This window comes from Bufo bufo, chromosome 5 (genome assembly GCF_905171765.1).
Source record: "Bufo bufo chromosome 5, aBufBuf1.1, whole genome shotgun sequence".
NCBI lineage: Eukaryota > Metazoa > Chordata > Amphibia > Anura > Bufonidae > Bufo > Bufo bufo.
This window is the reverse complement of record NC_053393.1, coordinates 516,133,051-516,154,105: the sequence shown is the minus strand read 5'-3', so window position 1 is coordinate 516,154,105 and position 21,055 is coordinate 516,133,051. Positions and strand designations below refer to the sequence as shown.

General features: G+C 45.4%; 1 protein-coding gene across 1 annotated transcript in view; it reads left to right on the top strand.

The window, feature by feature from the left end:
- Positions 1–21,055, top strand: part of SLC39A12 (solute carrier family 39 member 12) — a 94,636-nt gene that overhangs the window by 62,874 nt on the left and 10,707 nt on the right. The window contains exons 8-9 of the mRNA XM_040434054.1: positions 18,327–18,434; positions 20,835–20,913. Coding sequence (XP_040289988.1) covers positions 18,327–18,434; positions 20,835–20,913 — 187 coding nt within the window. The remainder of the gene's footprint in view (positions 1–18,326; positions 18,435–20,834; positions 20,914–21,055) is intronic.

Sequence of the window (21,055 nt, the reverse complement as noted above, 5' to 3'; positions counted from 1 at the left end):
GTGTGAGTCAGGAGGTTTATATAACTGCAGCTAATCACTGTATACACCTACCTGCTCTATATCTGCACTCCTGGTCCTGTAGAAAGGGGAGCCATTATATCTTTAATAGAATACAGGGATATACAGAGGAACATGGAGGGTGGTGAGAGGGGACTGATAGCTGCCAGGAGAGATTTCATTGGTGATTATGTCATTCTGTGGTTCACATTGAAAGACTGTTGGGAGACTGACCTCATGTCTGCACATTAGAGCAAGCTCTGGGCTGCTGGTAAGACTTGAGGTCACATGGTCAATTTCCCATGATGAGAAGGTTGAAAATGTATGGATGCAACTGAGTTAGGGTGTTAGCAATTTATGTAAAATAATACAGCAGCCCCATGGTCCATTTACACAATGATTAGGAGAGGACCTCATTGACTTCTATAAGAGAGTTTTCTAGGCGTGTACTGTGACCTGTGCAGAGGTCATTGTACAAGGAAAGAATAGATAAACTGTGACAATCACCTATTGTGAATGGTGGATCCTGTCTTATCTGTCATTCTAAACCTGCCTGAATTTTATCACCTCTGTGTATAGATTAGCAGGTAACTGCAGTAAAGTGATCTGTACAGAACAAGAACTGACGTATATTATTAGGCTTAGTGCAGGTCTTTATAGTTTTTAGTTTAAATATTGATATTTAAATGGAAAATAAAAAATAACATCATAAAAAATTATTTTAAAATATCTTAAACATAAATATGTGATTTAAACAACAGGTCACGTTTCGGTGGAGGTGAGGGGGAAAGAAGGATGGAGGCGGGGGAGAGATTTTATTTTGTTTTTATTTTTTTATAGGGGGAAAGAGCAGCTGGGGAAGGAGGTTGGGTAATAAGCAAGCTATATATATAGGTTTGTATGCATGCTGTTTTATAATATATTAAGTGATACGTTGTTTTATAATGTAATGCAACTTGTGATTGTTGAAGATGTATGGAATTTGAAATAATAATAAAGATTAATATTTTTTTTAAAAACCAAAAAAAAAACAGGTCACTTTCTGATGACACATTTCCTTTAATCACGGCCCCACCGTAACTATGCTCACTGTGGTAATGAACAGCTGATAGCCCTCTACTCATAGAGGTCTTGAATTTGCAACATCTGTCATTGAACAACCAGCATGCCCCTGGCCATCTAACTGCCAGAGAAAAAACACCACCATTTCCATCATTGTATTTTCGATGGTAAACAATAAAGAAAAAAAAAAATTAAAAAAAGCTCTCTCCCTCTGCCAAACACCTTAGATGCCACAGTCACTATTAGGGTTGTTGCGGGTATCGAAATTTCGATACCCAATCGATACTTTTGTCCCGGTATCGATACGACACCGGGATTTCCATTTTTTCGATACTGGGCTGCGCTGCTGCGCTACTGCGCAGTCTAGTATCTCAGCACAGGGGAGAAGGAAGCAGTTTCTCCCTCCCCCTGTGCCGCTGCTGCCGCTGCCACCAATGAACGGAGAGAGGGGCGGAGGAGGGGCGGGCGCACTGCGCCACCAATGATAGGACTTTTGCTACACAGAGCGGTGCCTGGAGATGTCTCTGCACTCACCATTATTCCTGGGTGCCTCTCAGTTCGCCCGCCGTGCCCCATTACTGTCTCCTCTCCTGCTCCATATGCTAATTACTATCGGAGCAATGGGGATGAGACATCAGCTTCATTAGTGGGCGTTCCTTCTCCCTGCGCTGCGCTGCGATTGGACAGCGCTACAGCCAGGGAGAAGGAACGCCCACTAAAGAAGCTGATGTCTCCTCCCCATTGCTCCGATAGTAATTAGCATATGGAGCAGGAGAGGAGACAGTAATGGGGCACAGCGGGCGAGCGGAGCGGCGCCCAGGAATAATGGTGAGTGCTGGGACATCTCTGGCCGCTCTGTGTAGCCTAATAATTAAAGTCGGGACCTACGTCTTTAACATATAATAATAATACAGGAGGGAGGTGCCGGCAGCAGAATCGCATTGCCGGCACCCTGCTCCTGACAGGGAGCTGCGATCAGCGGCAGTTAACCCCTCAGGTGCGGCACCTGAGGGGTTAACTGCCGCTGATCTGCCAGTACCCGCCTCCTTTATTAAGGGGAATATTATCATTGGTGGCGCAGTGCGCCCCCCCCTTAACCCCCCACCCCATTAAAATCATTGGTGGCACAGTGCCCCCTCCCCCCACCCCCCAGTATTAAAATCATTGGTGGCAGTGGCCACAGGGTCCTCTCCCCTCCCCCTCATTGGTGGTGCAGTGGCAGCTTCTGATCGGAGCCCCAGCAGTGTAAGCCTGGGGCTTCGATCGGTTACCATGGCAGCCAGGACGCTACTGAAGCCCTGGCTGCCATGGTAACATCCCTGATGCTGTGTGCACAGAGCACAGAGCAGCAGGGACAGTGTGAAGTCCTATTCAGCCCGATAGAGCTCTATCAGGGTGAATAGGACAAGGGATGTAGTTATCAAATAAAAAGTGTAAAAAATAAAATAAAAGTAAAAAAAACACACCAAAATATTAAGTATGAATCACCCCCTTTCCCAATTTCACATATAAAATGTATAAACAATAAATAAACATATCGCCACATCAGAAAAGTCCAAACTATTAAAATGTTTAAAAAATCTATGCGGTGAACGCCAGAACAGAAAAAATTAATAAAAACTGCGTGATTCGCCATTTTTTGAAATGCGGAATGCACGTGGCTTTTTTGGTTTATTTTTTCGTGTGGTATCGAATGGTATCGAGTATCGCAATACTATTTTATGGTATCGAAACCGAATCCAAAATTTGGTATCGCAACAACTCTAGTCACTATTAGCTACAGGACCTAAGGGGTTAAACTGCTGAGTTACAATCTTGGCACTTGAGCTGGGGACTTGACTGTGTATTACTGCAGACACTGAGCAGTGCCCATAAGGTCATCATGACAGATACATCCATCATGTTTCATTAAGGGGTTAAAGGGAGTGTCTCATATATTGCAAGAAATTTGTTAATTTGATTTGTTAAAAGGGGTTGTCCAAGATAATTCAAAATCTTGGACAACCCCTACAAGACATACTCATCCCTTTCTCCAGCGCCATTGTCTGCGGAGCTGGTCCAGCACTCCTGCCGCTATTTGTGCAGAGGTGACATGCCTGAATATGGCACGTGACCACTACAGCCTGTCACTGCCTTCAGCGGTCTACACCTGTGGATAGTGATTGGCTCCAGGGGACACGTCCCATATCACGGCAAGTTACTGTGCACATTAATTGTTAATTTTTATTTTTAAAACTATTCCTAGGAAGGCCATTTGGAAGCACACACTTCCTTCCTGTATTGGCTTTATGGTATGTGTATTTTCTGGCAGCTGAAATGAGTAAGAGTCAATAGAGAGAGAAATAAAAGAGAAATATCAGTACACACTGTCTTAGAGACAATGGGGTGATAGGGGTGACACATACAGAGTCATTTTTTGCCTGTGTATTTAAAGCTGCTGTCCTGCCTTATCTAGGTCTCCAGCAGTACGATAGAGCAGCCTGCCCACTAATGAAAATGAGATGACTCTGCTCATGCTGTCCTCATCTATACAGCAAAGCTGACAAGTGAGCTGCACAAAGCAAGATGCATCAGACTAACCTGCCTGCCCTAGTGACCAGTATGAAAAGTATACACATTCACCAGTAAAAATGATCAAAATGAAATTCAGTATATAAATAAATTCACTAAAACTCAATTTACAAAAAACAAGGAAGGGATACAAAACTTACTGAAGCTTCTGTATACAACTGACCATCGGCTTGTATTCCCATAGCTATGTACTTTTTTCAGAAACTTATCTGTATACAATTCCAGTCCCAAGTCTTCAACAGAAAGAATAAATAGTAATGTATTTGAGTAATGGCGTCTTGCCAAACTAAAGAACTGCCAAGGCCAAGGAAAAGACATGAGAACTGTCTGGTCCTCGTGCCAAGGTAAAGAATAATAGCTGCCTTCATTGGTACTTTAAAAACTGGTTGGTATATGGATCTCAACCAAAAAAGAAGGAAATTGAGGATTATCTAGTTTATAAAGGGGTTGTTCACTTTCATACAATCCATATGTTTTTTAGAAGGTTCCTTACCATGACATTAAACTGATCAGAAAGTGTCCACCTTCTGTGACCTATAATCAGCTGTAGTCTGAGGGCAACCTTGCAGTAAATGTTCAATTTCCCCCCCAGGACAACCTAAGCATTACATAGTGCCCATTCATTTCAAAATGTTGTCTATGTAATGCAGGAAAGGACAGATCCTCTAGAGCAGGGGTGCACAACCTGCGGCCCGGGGGCCACATGCGGCCCTTGATACCATTCTGTGCGGCCCCCAACCATCTGGTAACAGACATGTATGCCTATGTCTTGTGGCTGCTCACATATATTTTTCATGTATTTCTCCCATTAGATGGGAGTCCTGGAAGTGTAACTAGACATTAATGGTATATAATGTGTGTTCAATATGCCATAAGTACAATATTTCAGTTGTTAATATACCTTTAAATTTTAATTTCGGCCCTCGTCATTGGTTCAGTCTGGCAATGTGACCCCCAACCAGGAAACGTTGTGCACCCCTGCTCTAGAGTGAGAGTCCTAAATGGCAGGCCCAAATAGGCAACCCCTTTAAGTGAAAAAATGTACAACCCCGCAACTGAACATAAACTTCTTCAGGCCTGTCATGTTCCAAAAGGAAAGTAAGAAAAACTACACACAGAAAATACACAAAAGTTATGAACATCCTAAAGTAACAGGAAGTGTCCGCCTAGTGGCCAATAAGAAAATGGCAATATAAAAAAAAGTGAAAGATGTCTAAATTTTCCTTTAGCCCCTAGAAATGCCATATCCTTATAGAGTTTCACAGCTAACCCTAGACAATGTTATATCTAAATCTAATTATTCTTGTTGCAAAAGTATAAATCTGGCTTCCACAAGAATCCACTGTTATACTATTGCACAGGGACAAACATAATGGTGGGGGGACTCCAAATATTAAAATGTGTCCCTTCTTGGGTTTTTTAATCCTGATACACCCCTAACCACCTCTGGAGAGGATGGGGGTATACTGCAAGACTCTGACTCCTGGACAACAGAAGTTGCTGGAAGACACCCTGTGGGAATTTCAAGTGGCATTCTCACGACATGATGAGGACTTCGGGTGTGCTTCCGCCATTGAACATGAAATCCCTAACAGCGATGCAGCACTGATCAGGGAACGTTACCGCAAATCCCACCTAAATTGTACCAGGAGGTGAAGGATATGGTGGCCAGCATGTTGGAAAACCGGGTGATCCAAGAGAGTCAATGTCCTTGGCCTGCTCCAGTAGTCTTGGTGCGGAAGAAAGATGGGAGTCTCCGGTTCTGTGTGGATTATCGGAAGCTGAATACTCAGACTATCCGGGATGCTTACCCACTTCCGCAGATTGAGGAGTCGTTGTCAGCCCTGAGCCACGCAAAGTTCTTCTCGACTCTTGACCTGGCCAGTGGATATTGGCAGGTACCGGTGGCCGTGAAGGACAAAGCGAAGACGGCTTTCATTCTACCTATGGGACTCTACGAGTTCACCGGATGCCATTCGGCCTGTCCAATGCCCCGGGAACATTCCAGCGGCTGATGGAACAGTGCCTGGGGGATCTTAACTTCAAGTCAGTATTGACATACATGGACGATATACACTGCTCAAAAAAATAAAGGGAACACATAAATAACACATCCTAGATCTGAATTAATTAAATATTCTTCTGAAATACTTTGTTCTTTACATAGTTGAATGTGCTGACAACAAAATCACACAAAAATAAAAAAATGGAAATCTATTTTTTTAACCCATGGAGGTCTGGATTTGGAGTCACACTCAAAATTAAAGTGGAAAAACACACTACAGGCTGATCCAACTTTGATGTAATGTCCTTAAAACAAGTCAAAATGAGGCTCAGTAGTGTGTGTGGCCACCACATGCCTGTATGACCTCCCTACAACACCTGTGCATGCTCCTGATGAGGTGGCGGACGGTCTTCTGAGGGATCTCCTCCCAGACCTGGACTAAAGCATCTGCCAACTCCTGGACAGTCTGTGGTGCCAGAGTCTGGAGGATAGAGTGAGACATGATGTCCCAGATGTGCTCAATTGGATTCAGGTCTGGGGAACGGGCGGGCCAGTCCATAGCATCAATGCCTTCGTCTTGCAGGAACTGCTGACACACTCCAGCCACATGAGGTCTAGCATTGTCTTGCATTAGGAGGAACCCAGGGCCAACCGCACCAGCATATGGTCTCACAAGGGTTCTGAGGATCTCATCTCGGTACCTAATGTCAGTCAGGCTACCTCTGGCGAGCACATGGAGGGCTGTGCGGCCCTCCAAAGAAATGCCACCCCACACCATTACTGACCCAATGCCAAACCGGTCATGCTGGAGGATGTTGCAGGCAGCAGAACGTTCTCCACGGCGTCTCCAGACTCTGTCACATCTGTCACGTGCTCAGTGTGAACTTGCTTTCATCTGTGAAGAGCACAGGGCGCCAGTGGCGAATTTGCCAATCTTGGTGTTCTCTGGCAAATGCCAAACGTCCTGCACAGTGTTGGGCCCTCATATCACCCTCATGGAGTTTGTTTCTGACCGTTTGAGCAGACACATGCACATTTGTGGCCTGCTGGAGGTCATTTTGCAGGGCTCTGGCAGTGCTCCTCCTGTTCCTCCTTGCACAAAGGCGAAGGTAGCGGTCCTGCTGCTGGGTTGTTTCCCTCCTACGGCCTCCTCCACGTCTCCTGATGTACTGGCCTGTCTCCTGGTAGCGCCTCCATGCTCTGGACACTACGCTGACAGACACAGCAAACCTTCTTGCCACAGCTCGCATTGATGTGCCATCCTGGATAAGCTGCACTACCTGAGCCACTTGTGTGGGTTGTAGACTCTGTCTCATGCTACCACTAGAGTGAAAGCACCGCCAGCATTCAAAAGTGACCAAAACATCAGCCAGGAAGCATAGGAACTGAGAAGTGGTCTGTGGTTACCACCTGCAGAACCACTCCTTTATTGGGGGTGTCTTGCTAATTGCCTATAATTTCCACCTGTTGTCTATTCCATTTGCACAACAGCATGTGAAATTGATTGTCACTCAGTGTTGCTTCCTAAGTGGACAGTTTGATTTCACAAAAGTGTGATTGACTTGGAGTTACATTGTGTTGTTTAAGTGTTCCCTTTATTTTTTTGAGCAGTGTAGTAGGGCCTCCTTTGAAGATCACCTCCAGAAGCTGCAACACGTCCTAGGACAGCTACGAGACCATGGGCTCAAGATCAAGCTCAAGAAGTGCCAATTGTTTCGTCAAAAGATCAAGTATTTGGGACATGTAGTCACCCAGGAGGGGGTAAAGCCAGCCCCCAGCAAGGTGGAGGCCACCCAGAAGTGGCTCCAACCGCGTACACTGAGAGAGGTGCGGGCATTCGTGGGACTGGCCGGCTACTACCGGAGGTTCATTGCCAAATTTGCTCATTTGGTGGGCCCGTTATATTAATTATTAAGGGTCACTGCGGGGGGCCCAAAGAATCGCCCTATCAAGTGGGGATCCAGACAACAAGAGGCCTTTGAAGCAGTGAAGGAGGCGCTGATCAGTGCCCCGATTCTAGCTTATGCACGGTTCGACACCCCATTCCTGTTGTACACTGATGGAAGTCTACATGGTCTGGAACGCGTGTTATCCCAAGTCCAGGATGGACGCCAGAGAGTCATTGCCTGTGGCAGCCAGTCTCTGAGGGAATCAGAACGCAACTACAGCTCCTTTAAATTGGAACTACTGGTGCTGGTGTGGACCATGACTGAAAGGTTCGTGGAGTACCTGACAGGTGCAGAGGAGACCATGATGATGGACAACAACCCGTTAGCATATCTGGAGGGTAGGGAGAACAGCAACGCCGATGCACTCTCTCAAGTCCCTGTAGGGTTTGTTGGCTCAGAGTACCGACCAGGAGCTGAAGGACACTGAAACGCCTGACCTTGGTCGATTACCCGTGTTCCAGGATGTGGCACATTCAAGTGGGGTGGCGTCCGGGATGTCCCTGGTGCTGAGAAAGACATTGGCTGATTGGGAGAGAATCCAGAATGGCTGCCCGGACTTGTGGAAAGTGAAGGAATGGGTTCGGGCTAAGATCTGGCCACAGCCAGAAGAGCGAGCCCGACTGACCCCAGAGGGCCAAAAGTTGTTGAGGCAGTGGGATAAGTTGACCGTTACCCAGGGTCCCCTGTGCCGGACCATATACTTACAGTCAGAGCTGCAGTACCGACACCAGATTATTATTACTAGGGGGCACTAATTGGTGAAAATTATATTACTGGGGGCATTAATGGGGGTATTATCAATTCTGGGGGGCACTAATGGGGGCATTTATTAATACTGGGAGCCACATTATGACATAGCGACTTAACACCCTGTGTTAAGCTACGCCCCCACAACCACACCATCTTTGGAGTGTGGCATAACTTGGCCAGTATTTTTTGTTGGGAAAGGTGGCAACCCAAATTATATCACAGTAATATCATTCCTAGTTAGCGTTACGTAGCTTGGAGTTCTATAACTATTAAAAATATGAAATAATAATTTTTTATCTTTCATGATCTATTCATCCTTCATCAGAAAGAGGAACATAGTTGGCAACTGTCAGGGAACTTGGTGAAATACCAGTCAAATGACATGTTTGTGTCTAATGTTCCCAGTCAGTGGAGCACTTCATGGCATCTGGTCTGACTCAACTTGAAGAACTTTGCTCAGCATAAACAAGTGCATTCAGTCTGCTCATCATCACAAGGACCTGGAGCTGTTTACGTATCGAGCCGAGGAATTTGTACTTTTGATGTGTAGCCTCTATTTAAAGCCTACGTGATAAGTGGTGCACGTTGAGGAATGCTCCACCTATTAATGTCCTGCAGCGGAGCGAAGCAGGCTTATCAATCTGATCAGACTATTTCTGAATCATCAAGTGTAATGGAACATTAAGCTGTGGAGGACTTCATCGAAAAGTGGTGGCTTAGACATAATTGAGGGCTCTTGTGCTTTGTTTAAATCTGACATTCTGGATATAAACATTCCTGCGCGGTAAAATTCCTGCGCTCTGGATTTATCTGGAACCAACACATGCTCGAATGTAAAGCAATCCAGGTTATCATCCAACTCAGAAAAAAAAAGAAAAAAAAGAATACAGTATATCCGGGGAGGAAAGGCACCAGGATGACATGTTATAGCTATAGGGTGTCGTACCTGAGCCTTAGACCCCTGTCACACTGGCTAGTTTTCCGAGCGGGTGCAATGCGTTCAACTCACGCATTGCACTCGCTCGGAAAACTAGCCCAAGCACTGAATCCCGACCCATTCATTTCCTTTGGGGCTGTGCACATGAGGGGTGATTTTCACGCATCACTTGTGCGTTGCGGGAAAATTGCAGCAAGCTCTATTTTGTGCGTTTTTCACGCAACGCAGGCCCCATAAAAGTGAATGGGGCTGCGTGAAAATCGCAAGCATCCGTAAACAAGTGTGGATGCGGTGCGATTTTCACGCACGGTTGCTAGGAGACGATCGGAATGGAGACCCGATCATTATTATTTTCCCTTATAACGTGGTTATAAGGGAAAATAACAGCATTCTGAATACGAAATGCTAAGTAAAATAGGGCTGGAGGGGTTAAAAAAAATTTAAATTTTTTTTTAACTCACCTTAATCCACTTGTTCGCGCAGCCGGCATCTCTTCTGTCTTCATCTGCGAGGAATAGGACCTTTGATGACATCACTACACTCATCACATGGTCCATCACATGATCCATCACCATGGTGATGGATCATGTGATGGACCATGTGATGAACCCAGTGACGTCATCAATGGTCCTATTCCTCACAGATGGAGACAAAAGAGATGCCGGCTGCGCGAACAAGTGGATTAAGGTGAGTTAAATTAAAAAAATATATATTTTTAACCCCTCCAGCTATATTTTACTTAGCATTCTGTATTCAGAATGCTATTATTTTCCCTTATAACCATGTTATAAGGGAAAATAATACAATCTACACAATCTTGAACCCAAACCTGAACTTCTGTGAAGAAGTTTGGGTCTGGGTACCTGTAATGACCGACGTCACGCACAGGGAGGAAAACAGGGAAAGCCCTGCCCAAGGGAGAGGGAAAGGTGGTGACCCCTAACTCACCTTGCGGCTGGCACCTGACTGCCCTGACGTCCCTAGACGGGTTCCTCACCCGTGCGGCGATCACGTGCCTAAACCCTGGCTTTCCCTAATATGAGCCCTAGATAGTGAACAGGCCGGTGGGATCGCTAGTCCGCACCACTATCACTAAGAGGGAAACACCAGGGAGAGGACAGACAAAACAGACAAACACATACACCCAAGTGGGCGACCACAATAAACCAAAAAGGTCCAACAGGGATCCGGAGGGTAGCGTTCTGGACCAACTACCAGCGAACGCAGCAACACAGCTCCAGAAGGTCAGAATAGATGTCCAGGCAGGAAGCTCTATCTCTGGCAACCAGAGAAGTGTGAGAGAGGAATATAAGGAGGTCTGGGAGTGCTGGACAAGGAACAGCTGAGGAGAAGGAGCTACGGATCCCTGAGTGAGCCAAAAGGGTTTGCAAAGCAAACCCAGAAAGCTACCATAAGGAAAACAGCCCTATCTTAAATAGAGCGTGCAGCCAACCGCTGCGACTTCCTGACCCCGGGTATAACGGAGTCAGGCGTGGTTCTCGATACCCTCGTGACAGTACCCCCCTCTCTACGAGGGGCCTCCGGACACTCAGGACCAGGTCTCTCAGGATGAGAGGCATGAAAAACCCGAACTAACCTGTCGGCGTTTACCTCAGACGCAGGAACCACATTCTTTCCTCGGGACCGTAACCTCTCCAATGCACCAGATATTGAAGAGAGCGGTGGACCCGACGAGAATTAACAATTTTGGATATCTGAAATTCTAGATTACCATCCACGACAACAGGAGGGGGTGGCAGCGGTGATGGTTCTAGAGGTGGAACATATTTTTTTAAATAACGACTTATGAAAAACATTATGAATTTTAAAAGTCTGAGGTAACTCCAGGCGAAAAGCCACGGGGTTGATGATGGCTACAATTTTGTAAGGGCCAATAAACCTAGGACCCAGTTTCCAAGAGGGAACCTTCAATTTAATATTCCTAGTAGACAACCACACATAGTCATTCACTCCTAGGTCTGGACCTGGCGACCGTCTCTTATCAGCCATGCATTTGTATTTACCTCCCATATTTTTCAAGTTAGCTTGCACCCTCTGCCATACCGATGAAAGAGATGACGAAAACCGTTCCTCTTCGGGAACCCCAGAAGACCCCCCCTCTTTGAAAGTACAGAATTGGGGATGAAAACCATATGCACCAAGAAATGGTGACTTGCCAGTGGATTCCTGACGACGATTATTTATGGCAAACTCAGCTAACGGTAAATATGATGACCACAACTCTTGGTTTTCAGACACAAAACATCTTAGATATGTCTCAAGGTTTTGGTTGGTACGCTCAGTCTGTCCATTCGACTGAGGATGGAAAGCTGAGGAAAAGGACAAGTGTACCCCCAAACGGGAACAAAAAGCTTTCCAAAATGTAGAAATAAACTGGGTACCCCGATCCGAAACAACATCGGAGGGGACCCCGTGAAGCTTCACGATTTCACTGACGAATACCTGAGCAAGAGTCTTAGCATTAGGTAGTGCGGGTAACGCAATGAAGTGTACCATTTTGCTAAACCTGTCCACTACTACCAAAATAACTGTTTTACCCGCAGACAAAGGTAAGTCACTGATAAAATCCATTGACAGATGTGTCCACAGTCTATTGGGAATGACGAGTGGTAATAGAGACCCTGCAGGACGTGTATGTGAAACTTTTGCGCGCGCACAGGTAGAACAAGAAGACACAAAATCCAATACATCCTGACGCAACCTTGGCCACCAAAAACGACGAGACAATAGCTCCAAGGTTGCTTTACTACCCGGGTGCCCAGCAAGTGCCGAATTATGATGTTCCTTTAATAATTCGAAACGTAAGTTCAACGGTACAAACAATTTCTCTGAGGGGCAAGAGATCGGGGCGTCCCCCAGGGCCTCTAACACCTTCCCCTCCAAAACAGAGTGTACCGCAGAAACAACCACTCCTCTTTGAAGAATGGGTACCGGATCACTCACATTACCCCCTCCAGGGAAACAACGAGATAGTGCATCAGCCTTGGTGTTCTTTGCCCCAGGACGATAGGTAATCACAAAGTTAAACCTGGTAAAAAATAGCGACCACCTAGCCTGTCTAGGGGTGAGACGCTTAGCTGATTCGAGGTACAGAAGATTTTTGTGGTCCGTAATCACAGTGACGGGGTGGACTGCCCCCTCTAAGAAGTGACGCCACTCCTCAAACGCAAGTTTAATAGCTAATAGTTCCCTATTGCCAATATCGTAGTTCTTTTCTGCTGCAGATAGTTTTTTAGAAAAGAAAGCACAAGGACGCCATTTGCCAGGAGACGGACCCTGAGACAGCACCGCCCCCACTCCCACCTCTGACGCATCGACTTCAACAATAAAAGGCTGAGAGACATCAGGTTGGACTAGTACAGGTGCTGAGGTAAACCTCTCTTTTAGAGAGGAAAAAGCAACTTTAGCGGCGTCAGACCATTTAGAAAAATCAGTCCCCTTCCTAGTCATGTCAGTAAGCGGTTTTACAATAAGTGAATAATTTTTAATGAATTTCCTATAGAAATTCGCGAAGCCCAAGAACCGTTGTAGTGCTTTGAGGTTCTCAGGAAGATCCCAATCTAAAATTGCCTGGACCTTCCTAGGATCCATACGGAAACCTGAAGCAGATAAAAAATAACCCAGGAATTGTATCTCCTGAACGGCGAAGACACATTTTTCAATTTTAGCATATAATTCATTCGTCCGTAGGACCTGCAGTACTTGTCTGACATGCACCTCATGTGTTTTCAGATCAGACGAATAAATTAAAATATCATCTGGGTATATTACCACAAACCTGCCGATTAGATGACTAAAAATGTCATTAACGAAATGTTGAAAGACGGCAGGAGCATTGGTCAGACCGAAAGGCATAACTAGATTTTCATAATGCCCCTCAGGGGTGTTAAACGCTGTCTTCCACTCATCCCCCTCCTTAATACGAATCAGATTGTAGGCCCCCCTAAGATCAAGTTTGGAGAACCACCTAGCACCCGCAATCTGATTAAACAGGTCAGGAATGAGAGGAAGAGGGTATGGGTCTCGGATGCTTATCTGATTTAATTCGCGAAAATCTAAGCAAGGACGCAGGCCCCATGTTTCTTTTTAACGAAGAAAAACCCTGCAGCCACGGGTGAAGAGGAGGGTCTGATGTGTCCCTTAGACAAGCTCTCGGAGATATAATCTTTCATGGCTTGTCTCTCTGGACCCGAAAGATTATATAACCTGGTCTTGGGTAATTTTGCGCCGGGAATAAGGTTAACCGGGCAATCATAAGGACGATGAGGTGGTAACTTCTGACAACCCTTTTCAGAAAAAACATCCTCAAAATCTGAAATAAATGTAGGTAGGGTAGTTATGGAGGCGACTAAGCAATTGCTATTTAAGCAATTTTCTCTGCATTGCTCACTCCACTCCAATATCTCCCTGGCCTGCCAATCCACCACTGGATTGTGCGCTACCAACCAGGGAAGACCCTCCAGGGAAGCCCCTCCAGAACATAACCTGAAAGCATCTCGTTATGGTGGTCCCCTACCCGAAGGTGTAAATTATGAACAATGTGGGTGAGGTTTCTCTGAGACAGGGGAGCAGAATCAATAGCGAATATGGGAATGGGTCTCTGTAAGGTACAGAGAGACAAACCCAAAGTGCGGGCAAAATGGGCATCTATGAAATTTACCCCTGCTCCACTGTCTAGAAAGAAAGAAATAGTCTCGGTCTTATCACCAAAAATAATAACCGCTGGCAACACAAATTGCGATGTACGTATGGAGGAAACGTATACCCCCCGGCTGACATCCTCCACACAGCCTGGGGTTAGTAGTTTTTCCGACGGTCTTTTGTTTCTGAGGAAAGAAGGACAGACATTAATGAAATGACCCCTCTCCCCACAAAAAAAACAAACCCCACGCCTACGGCGAGCCTCAGGAGGACGGACCTGACGAGTAGTTCCTCCTAGCTGCATAGGCTCGTCTAAGTCCGTACAGACTAACTGCTGCTTGAGAGGGGTTACCAATTGCTCCGGTTTTTTCAACCTGACCCTAAGGCGTCTATCTATTCGGATAGAAAGGGATATAACCGCATCAAGGGAAAAGGGGGTCTCATATAATGCAAGCGCATCCTTAACCCTTTCGGATAACCCAGAGCAGAACTGACTCCTGAGAGCCGGGTCGTTCCATTGGGTATCCGTAGCCCACCTACTGAATTCAGAGCAATACTCCTCTACCGGCCGCTCTCCTTGTAAGAGTCTCCGTAATCTTGATTCAGCCAGTGCGACTCGGTCAGGGTCGTCATATATGAGACCCAAGGCCCCGAAAAACTCATCCACTGACCGAAGAGCCTGGGAATCAGTAGGTAAAGAGAACGCCCAGGACTGCGGATCCCCCTGCAGCAGGGAAATAACAACCCCCACCCGCTGATCTTCATTACCAGAGGAGTAAGGGCGCAGTTTAAAATATAACTTACAGGCCTCACGGAATGTCAAAAACTTGTCCCTTCCCCCAGAAAATCATTCAGGTAGAGGGACCTTGGGTTCCGCAACAACCTGGTTACCTGTAGCAACCGCTGGGCTTGCAGTCAGTTGTAATTGCTGCTGTTGCTGGAGGACCGACGCCTTCAATCCTGCCACCTCCAAAGACAGGCCTTGAAATTGTTTGGACAGAGCAGCAATTTGATCCATACTGGATTCTAAGTAGGTAAAAAAATATATATTTTTTTAATTTTTTTTTTTTTTACCTACACAAAATAAGGGCCAGAGATAATGTAATGACCGACGTCACGCACAGGGAGGAAAACAGGGAAAGCCCTGCCCAAGGGAGAGGGAAAGGTGGTGACCCCTAACTCACCTTGCGGCTGGCACCTGACTGCCCTGACGTCCCTAGACGGGTTCCTCACCCGTGCGGCGATCACGTGCCTAAACCCTGGCTTTCCCTAATATGAGCCCTAGATAGTGAACAGGCCGGTGGGATCGCTAGTCCGCACCACTATCATTAAGAGGGAAACACCAGGGAGAGGACAGACAAAACAGACAAACACATACACCCAAGTGGGCGACCACAATAAACCAAAAAGGTCCAACAGGGATCCGGAGGGTAGCGTTCTGGACCAACAACCAGCGAACGCAGCAACACAGCTCCAGAAGGTCAGAATAGATGTCCAGGCAGGAAGCTCTATCTCTGGCAACCAGAGAAGTGTGAGAGAGGAATATAAGGAGGTCTGGGAGTGCTGGACAAGGAACAGCTGAGGAGAAGGAGCTACGGATCCCTGAGTGAGCCAAAAGGGTTTGCAAAGCAAACCCAGAAAGCTACCATAAGGAAAACAGCCCTATCTTAAATAGAGCGTGCAGCCAACCGCTGCGACTTCCTGACCCCGGGTATAACGGAGTCAGGCGTGGTTCTCGATACCCTCGTGACAGTACCACAGTCAGTTTTTTATCACGCACGTCCAAAACACATTGCACCCGCGCGATAAAAACTGAACAACGGAACGCAATCGCAGTCAAAACTGACTGCAATTGGGTACCTACTCGCGCGAGTTTTCCGCAACGCATCCGGACCTTATCCGGACACGCTCGTGTGAAAGAGGCCTAAGGGTTAGACCCCTCTCTCATTCAAGACACCAATATTAAATGACACTTGGTAGATGGGAGCCCTGGGGCCAGGAGCTTTATGTTATGCCTCTGCATGCAACCCCATGAATTTTTCCCCACTGAAGGCTACATTTTTTTTACCAACACTTTAGCATATTGACCTTACCAAAACTCAAAATTTTTGCTTTAAAACACACAATTTTCCAGCGTAGTACGATAACTGGAATATTACTAAAGTGTGCGGCCGGCCTAGAGTCTGGGGTGAATGCACCGCAGGTTATTATAGTTAAGTGATAAAGTCCAGTCCAATATAGCGGATCTTCCCTCTACTTTATCACTTGGCTGTAATAACCTGCTGCACATTCGCTCCAGACCCCCTTTCCCAAGGGACTTACAACCCTATACTGGAGGGAGTGGAGCAATGTTATTTACATGGGACTGTATGTTGGATTGGAGAAGCTGACCGGAGGGCATGTTCACACCGCCACTATTTATTTCTGTTGTTCTGCTCTGTTAGATGAGAAGGACAACAGAAATAATGGAGGTGCTGGATCGGGCACATAACTGACAGGAACGGAGCTGAGCAGACTCCATTGACTATAATGAAGTGAAAGACGCATCTTTTTCTACCACACCTTTTCCTTCCACTCAACTTTCATTAATATGCTTGGATACGGCAGCCTGCGAACAGCCAGCTTCTTTTGCAATGCCCTTTTCTGGACAACTGTCAAATCAGCAGTCCTCCCCAAGATTGTGTAGCCTACTGAACTAGACTGAGGGACCATTTCAAGGCTTAGGAAACATTTGCAGGTTGATTAGCTGATTAGAGTGTAATACCATGAGTCTACAATATTGAACTTTTTCACAATATTCAAATTTTCTGAGATGCTGTCTTTTGTTTTTTCATTAGCTACAAGCCATAATCATCAACATTAAAAAAAATACTTGAAATAGATCACTCTGTGTGTAATGAATATGTATAGTACATAAGTTTCACTTTTTGAAATGAATTATTGAAATAAGTGAATGTTTCAATGATAACTGATTAAGACGCACTTGTATATTAGAAAATGGTATGATTTCCAATCATATAAACAAATAAGCTACAAAAAATATAAACTGGTATGCTCTCAAAATAACTCAACACACAGCAGTTAATGTCTAAACTGCTGCCAACAAAAGTGAGTACACCCCTAAGTGAAAAAGGCCAAATTGTGCCCAAAGTGTCAATATTATGTGTGGCCACCATTATTTTCCAGCACTGCCTTAACTCTCTTGGCCTTGGAGTTCACTAGAGCTTCACAGATTGCCACTGGAATCCTCTTCCACTCCTCCATGACGACACCTTGCGATCCTCCACCTTCCGTTTGAGGATGCCCCACAGATGCTCAATAGGGGTTAGGTCTGGAGACAGGCTAAACCAGCCCAGCACCTTTATCTTCACTTTCTTTAGCAAGGCAGTGGTCATCTTGGAGGTTTGTTTGGGGTCGTTATCATGTTGGAATACTGCCCTGCGGCCCAGTTTCCAAAGGAAGGGGATCATGCTCTGCTTCGTTATGTCACAGTACATGTTGGCATTCAAGAGCAACAATAATTTTTTTCAGTTCCTCAGAGAGTTCTTTGCCATGAGGATCAATGTTGAACTTCCAGTGACCAGTATGAAATAACACCAAATTTACCACACCTGCTCCCCATTCACACCTGAGACCTTGTAACACTAACAAGTCACATGACACCGGGGAGGGAAAATGGCTAATTGGGCACAATTTGGCCATTTTCACTTAGGGGTGTACTCATTTTTGTTGCCAGCAGTTTATCATTAATGGCTGTGTGTTGAGGGCACAACAAATTTGCATTTTTATACAAGCTGTACACTGATTACTTTACATTGTATCAAAGTGTCATATCGTCAGTGTTGTCCCATGAAGATAGAATAAATAAGTTACAAAAATGTTAGGGGTGGGCTCACTTTTGTGAGATACTGTATATGGCGCAGTGATGACACAGGCAAAAAAGCTGTGCCTCTGGTTGATAGTCTAAAGTCGAGGGCAGCGATAACTCATATACTGTAGACTTGACATTTTAGCTGCCATTTCCAAAATGGTTACCTAGTTACATAATTAATATGGTTGAAAAAAAGTCCATCAAACTGCCTTAGTGACTGAGGAGGCCCAAAGGCCCCTCTACCACATTATATCTATATTACAAATGGGGAGGACCCTGTTACAGACATTGGGCTCAGACGTTTCACGTAATTATCTCATGTATAATTGTATAATTGCATCACCCCTTAAAGAGGACATGTCCCCCTTCCTAACATGTCTGTTTTAGTAACTACTTGCATTTCTCATTTCATAACAATTATGGATCATCTGTGACTCTATGTTTTGCCATTCTTCTACCTCTTGGAGTACTTATTCTATGACCAGTGAGAGTCTCATTATCATATTTCAATGTTTCGCGCAGGGTCTATCACTAGTGAATGGTCATCTGACACATTCCCATGACCTCCCACTGGATTCCCACTTGAATGACCAGTCGAGGAAAGCCAAATCCACTTCTACTATTCAGCTGGTAAGTCTTGTAATGTGAAGGGGCCATATGATCAGACAAGAGACCAGGATGTTATATATTGTATATCGTATATAATATGTTAGTCGCAGCCCATGTCCACTGCCCAAATTGCCTACAATGGGCAGATGAGCATCAGTACTAGACCATGAAGCAATGGGAGAAGGTGGTCTGGTCTAAAAAAAAATCACATTTTCTTTTGCAACATGTGGACCGCCCGCTGTCTGTCACTTATCTGGGGAAATGTAAAAATTTCATATACAACCTATGAAAAAGCAGATGCGGTGCTTTGCATCAGGCCACAACCAAGTACCACAACATATCCCAAAAAGGTTATTTATTCTGTACCCTACCAGCCATGACAATCCGGGAAGCATTGGCCTGAGCCACCAGTCAGACGGCATAGAAAGTTCTACCGCTAGTACGGATGGAGTAGAGTTAACACTCCTGTTTTCTGAGATTTCTGAGTTGTGTTATCTAATCTAAGCAAACACCTTCAATTGCTTTTCAATGGCTTTTGTCTCAAGATAACGCAATGAGTTAAGAAATTAGAATTAAGAGCTGGAGTGCTAACCATGCTACATCCAAGTAGTTGTAGCATTTCCTATACTGTCCCCCGAGTATCTGCCATTCCACATCATCCTGGCTCAAGGTAAAGACAAATTGATAGCAATTTCTCTGAATTCAATAGACCCAGTATAAATCCATCCTCATAGTGCACCATCTAGTGAACGCTGTTGGGATTTTTATACTGGGTCTGCACCAAAAAAGTGGTGCAAGTTGACACAATTTGGTGCATGTTGGGTTTCTACATTTTTTCCCAATACACGTTACAAGGGTGGGGCTTAGCAGAAGGGGGATGAGTCTTCACCGGGGAGGGGGTGGGTCTAAGAATCACCATATAGCGCCAAAATAGTGGCACAATTATTATGTAAAATACTGTCTATAAAGTGACAGAAAAGTGTCTATTGCTGCACCACACCCATCATCCAGCCTGAGCCCCTGTGTTAAATCTTAAGCCATCTTTAGTAAATCTGGGCCAATGAATTTGGAATTTGTATTTCATGTAAGTCAATGCAATTTCTTTTTTTTCTTCCAGTGACATACATTAGTAAAAACCTTACATAAGTACAGGAAACTAGGAGGGGTGGAGCAGGCTATGGATTTACCAAAATGCTAGAAACACACAGATTTCTAATTCGCTAAAGGGCTCTTTTAAAAACCTCATTCACAAAGGTTTAGTGTGGGTTGGTAACAATTGGGGCGAGCCAAGTGTTGACACCCCCTCACCTGTGATGTGTAATCGCTGGATCCAGTGGAGGAAGAGGCACAGCCGCTTCTTCTATTCAGTGCATAGCACTCCGAGCAAAGGAGGAGGCAGAAGTGGTAATAAGTCACTTCTGTCTTCTCCGTGGGGTCCCTGAGCTTGGAGACTGGACCTGCTCATGGTAGATTGCAGGAGCAGGAGCTTTAATCCTTTGCTTTACTTGGTCATGCCTCTATGTAAACCATCAATAAGGAAATACAAGTGTAACGCAAAAATACCTAATCACATGGTCAGAAACCAGTACCAAGTACTTTCATACAGCATAAAATATGTCCCCAATAGTGCCAAATAAAAACCCCCATGAGGTACAAAATACCCAGCATTATTGTCTCCTGACAACTCCTCCCCCCTGCAGTAGTATTTCCCCTGACTACCCATCACCCACTGGCAGCGCTATTGTCCTCTGACAACCTCCCCCCTGGCTGCAGTATTGTCTCCCGACAACCCCTCCCACACTGGCAGCAGTATTATCCCTTGAGAACCTCTCCCCCATAAGCAGCATTAAATTCCCCTGACCACCCATCCCCCTGGCAGCAGTATTGTCCACTGACAACCCTTCCCCCACTTACAGCAGTATTGCCCCCTGACAAACCCAACCGCCACTGGCAGCAGTATTATCCCCATATTTCTCACCTTTCTTGGAGACTTGCAGGACAAGAGTAGTGAGGCTGGAGTTGGAGGGAGAGATCTTCTCCTGCAGTTCTTCTATATACTATCATGGGGTGAAGGACCTTTGTTATTACAGGTCCTTTCAAATTCCAAGCATCCAAACTACACTAATGATGCAGGGTTCACATCATCAGTGCAGTTATTGTTTAGTCATGTCAGACGGCCCCCTGATAGACTGGCCCAACAAGAAGAGAATCTGCCAATCTACTGAGAAATCGTACCTCCGTGACCCCCCACCCCCACCCCTACCACTCACTCTAGGCTTCTGCTTATTCACATTGGTGCAGCACATGGTTAAATACTGAATGTGGAAAATTGCAACCTACAGATGTTTGTTCTGTGCCAGATGTGAAATCCACAACTTTTTGCTGTAGATTAATATTACCTTTTACGATTATTTTTTATAGAGGAGTCCAGAGGACTGTGAACCTGCAGAGGGCGCTATAGCAGATATAACTCCAGTCAACCTCAGAGTTAGGAAGAAACGTAAGTACACAACAGAGATATTGAGTATGTTAAGCGTGGTTTTATACAGTACAGTACACAATGATCACTAATTAGGGTGCATGCGCACGACCGTATTTTGTGGTCCGTAAAACGCGGATCCGGCATTAATATATTTCAATGG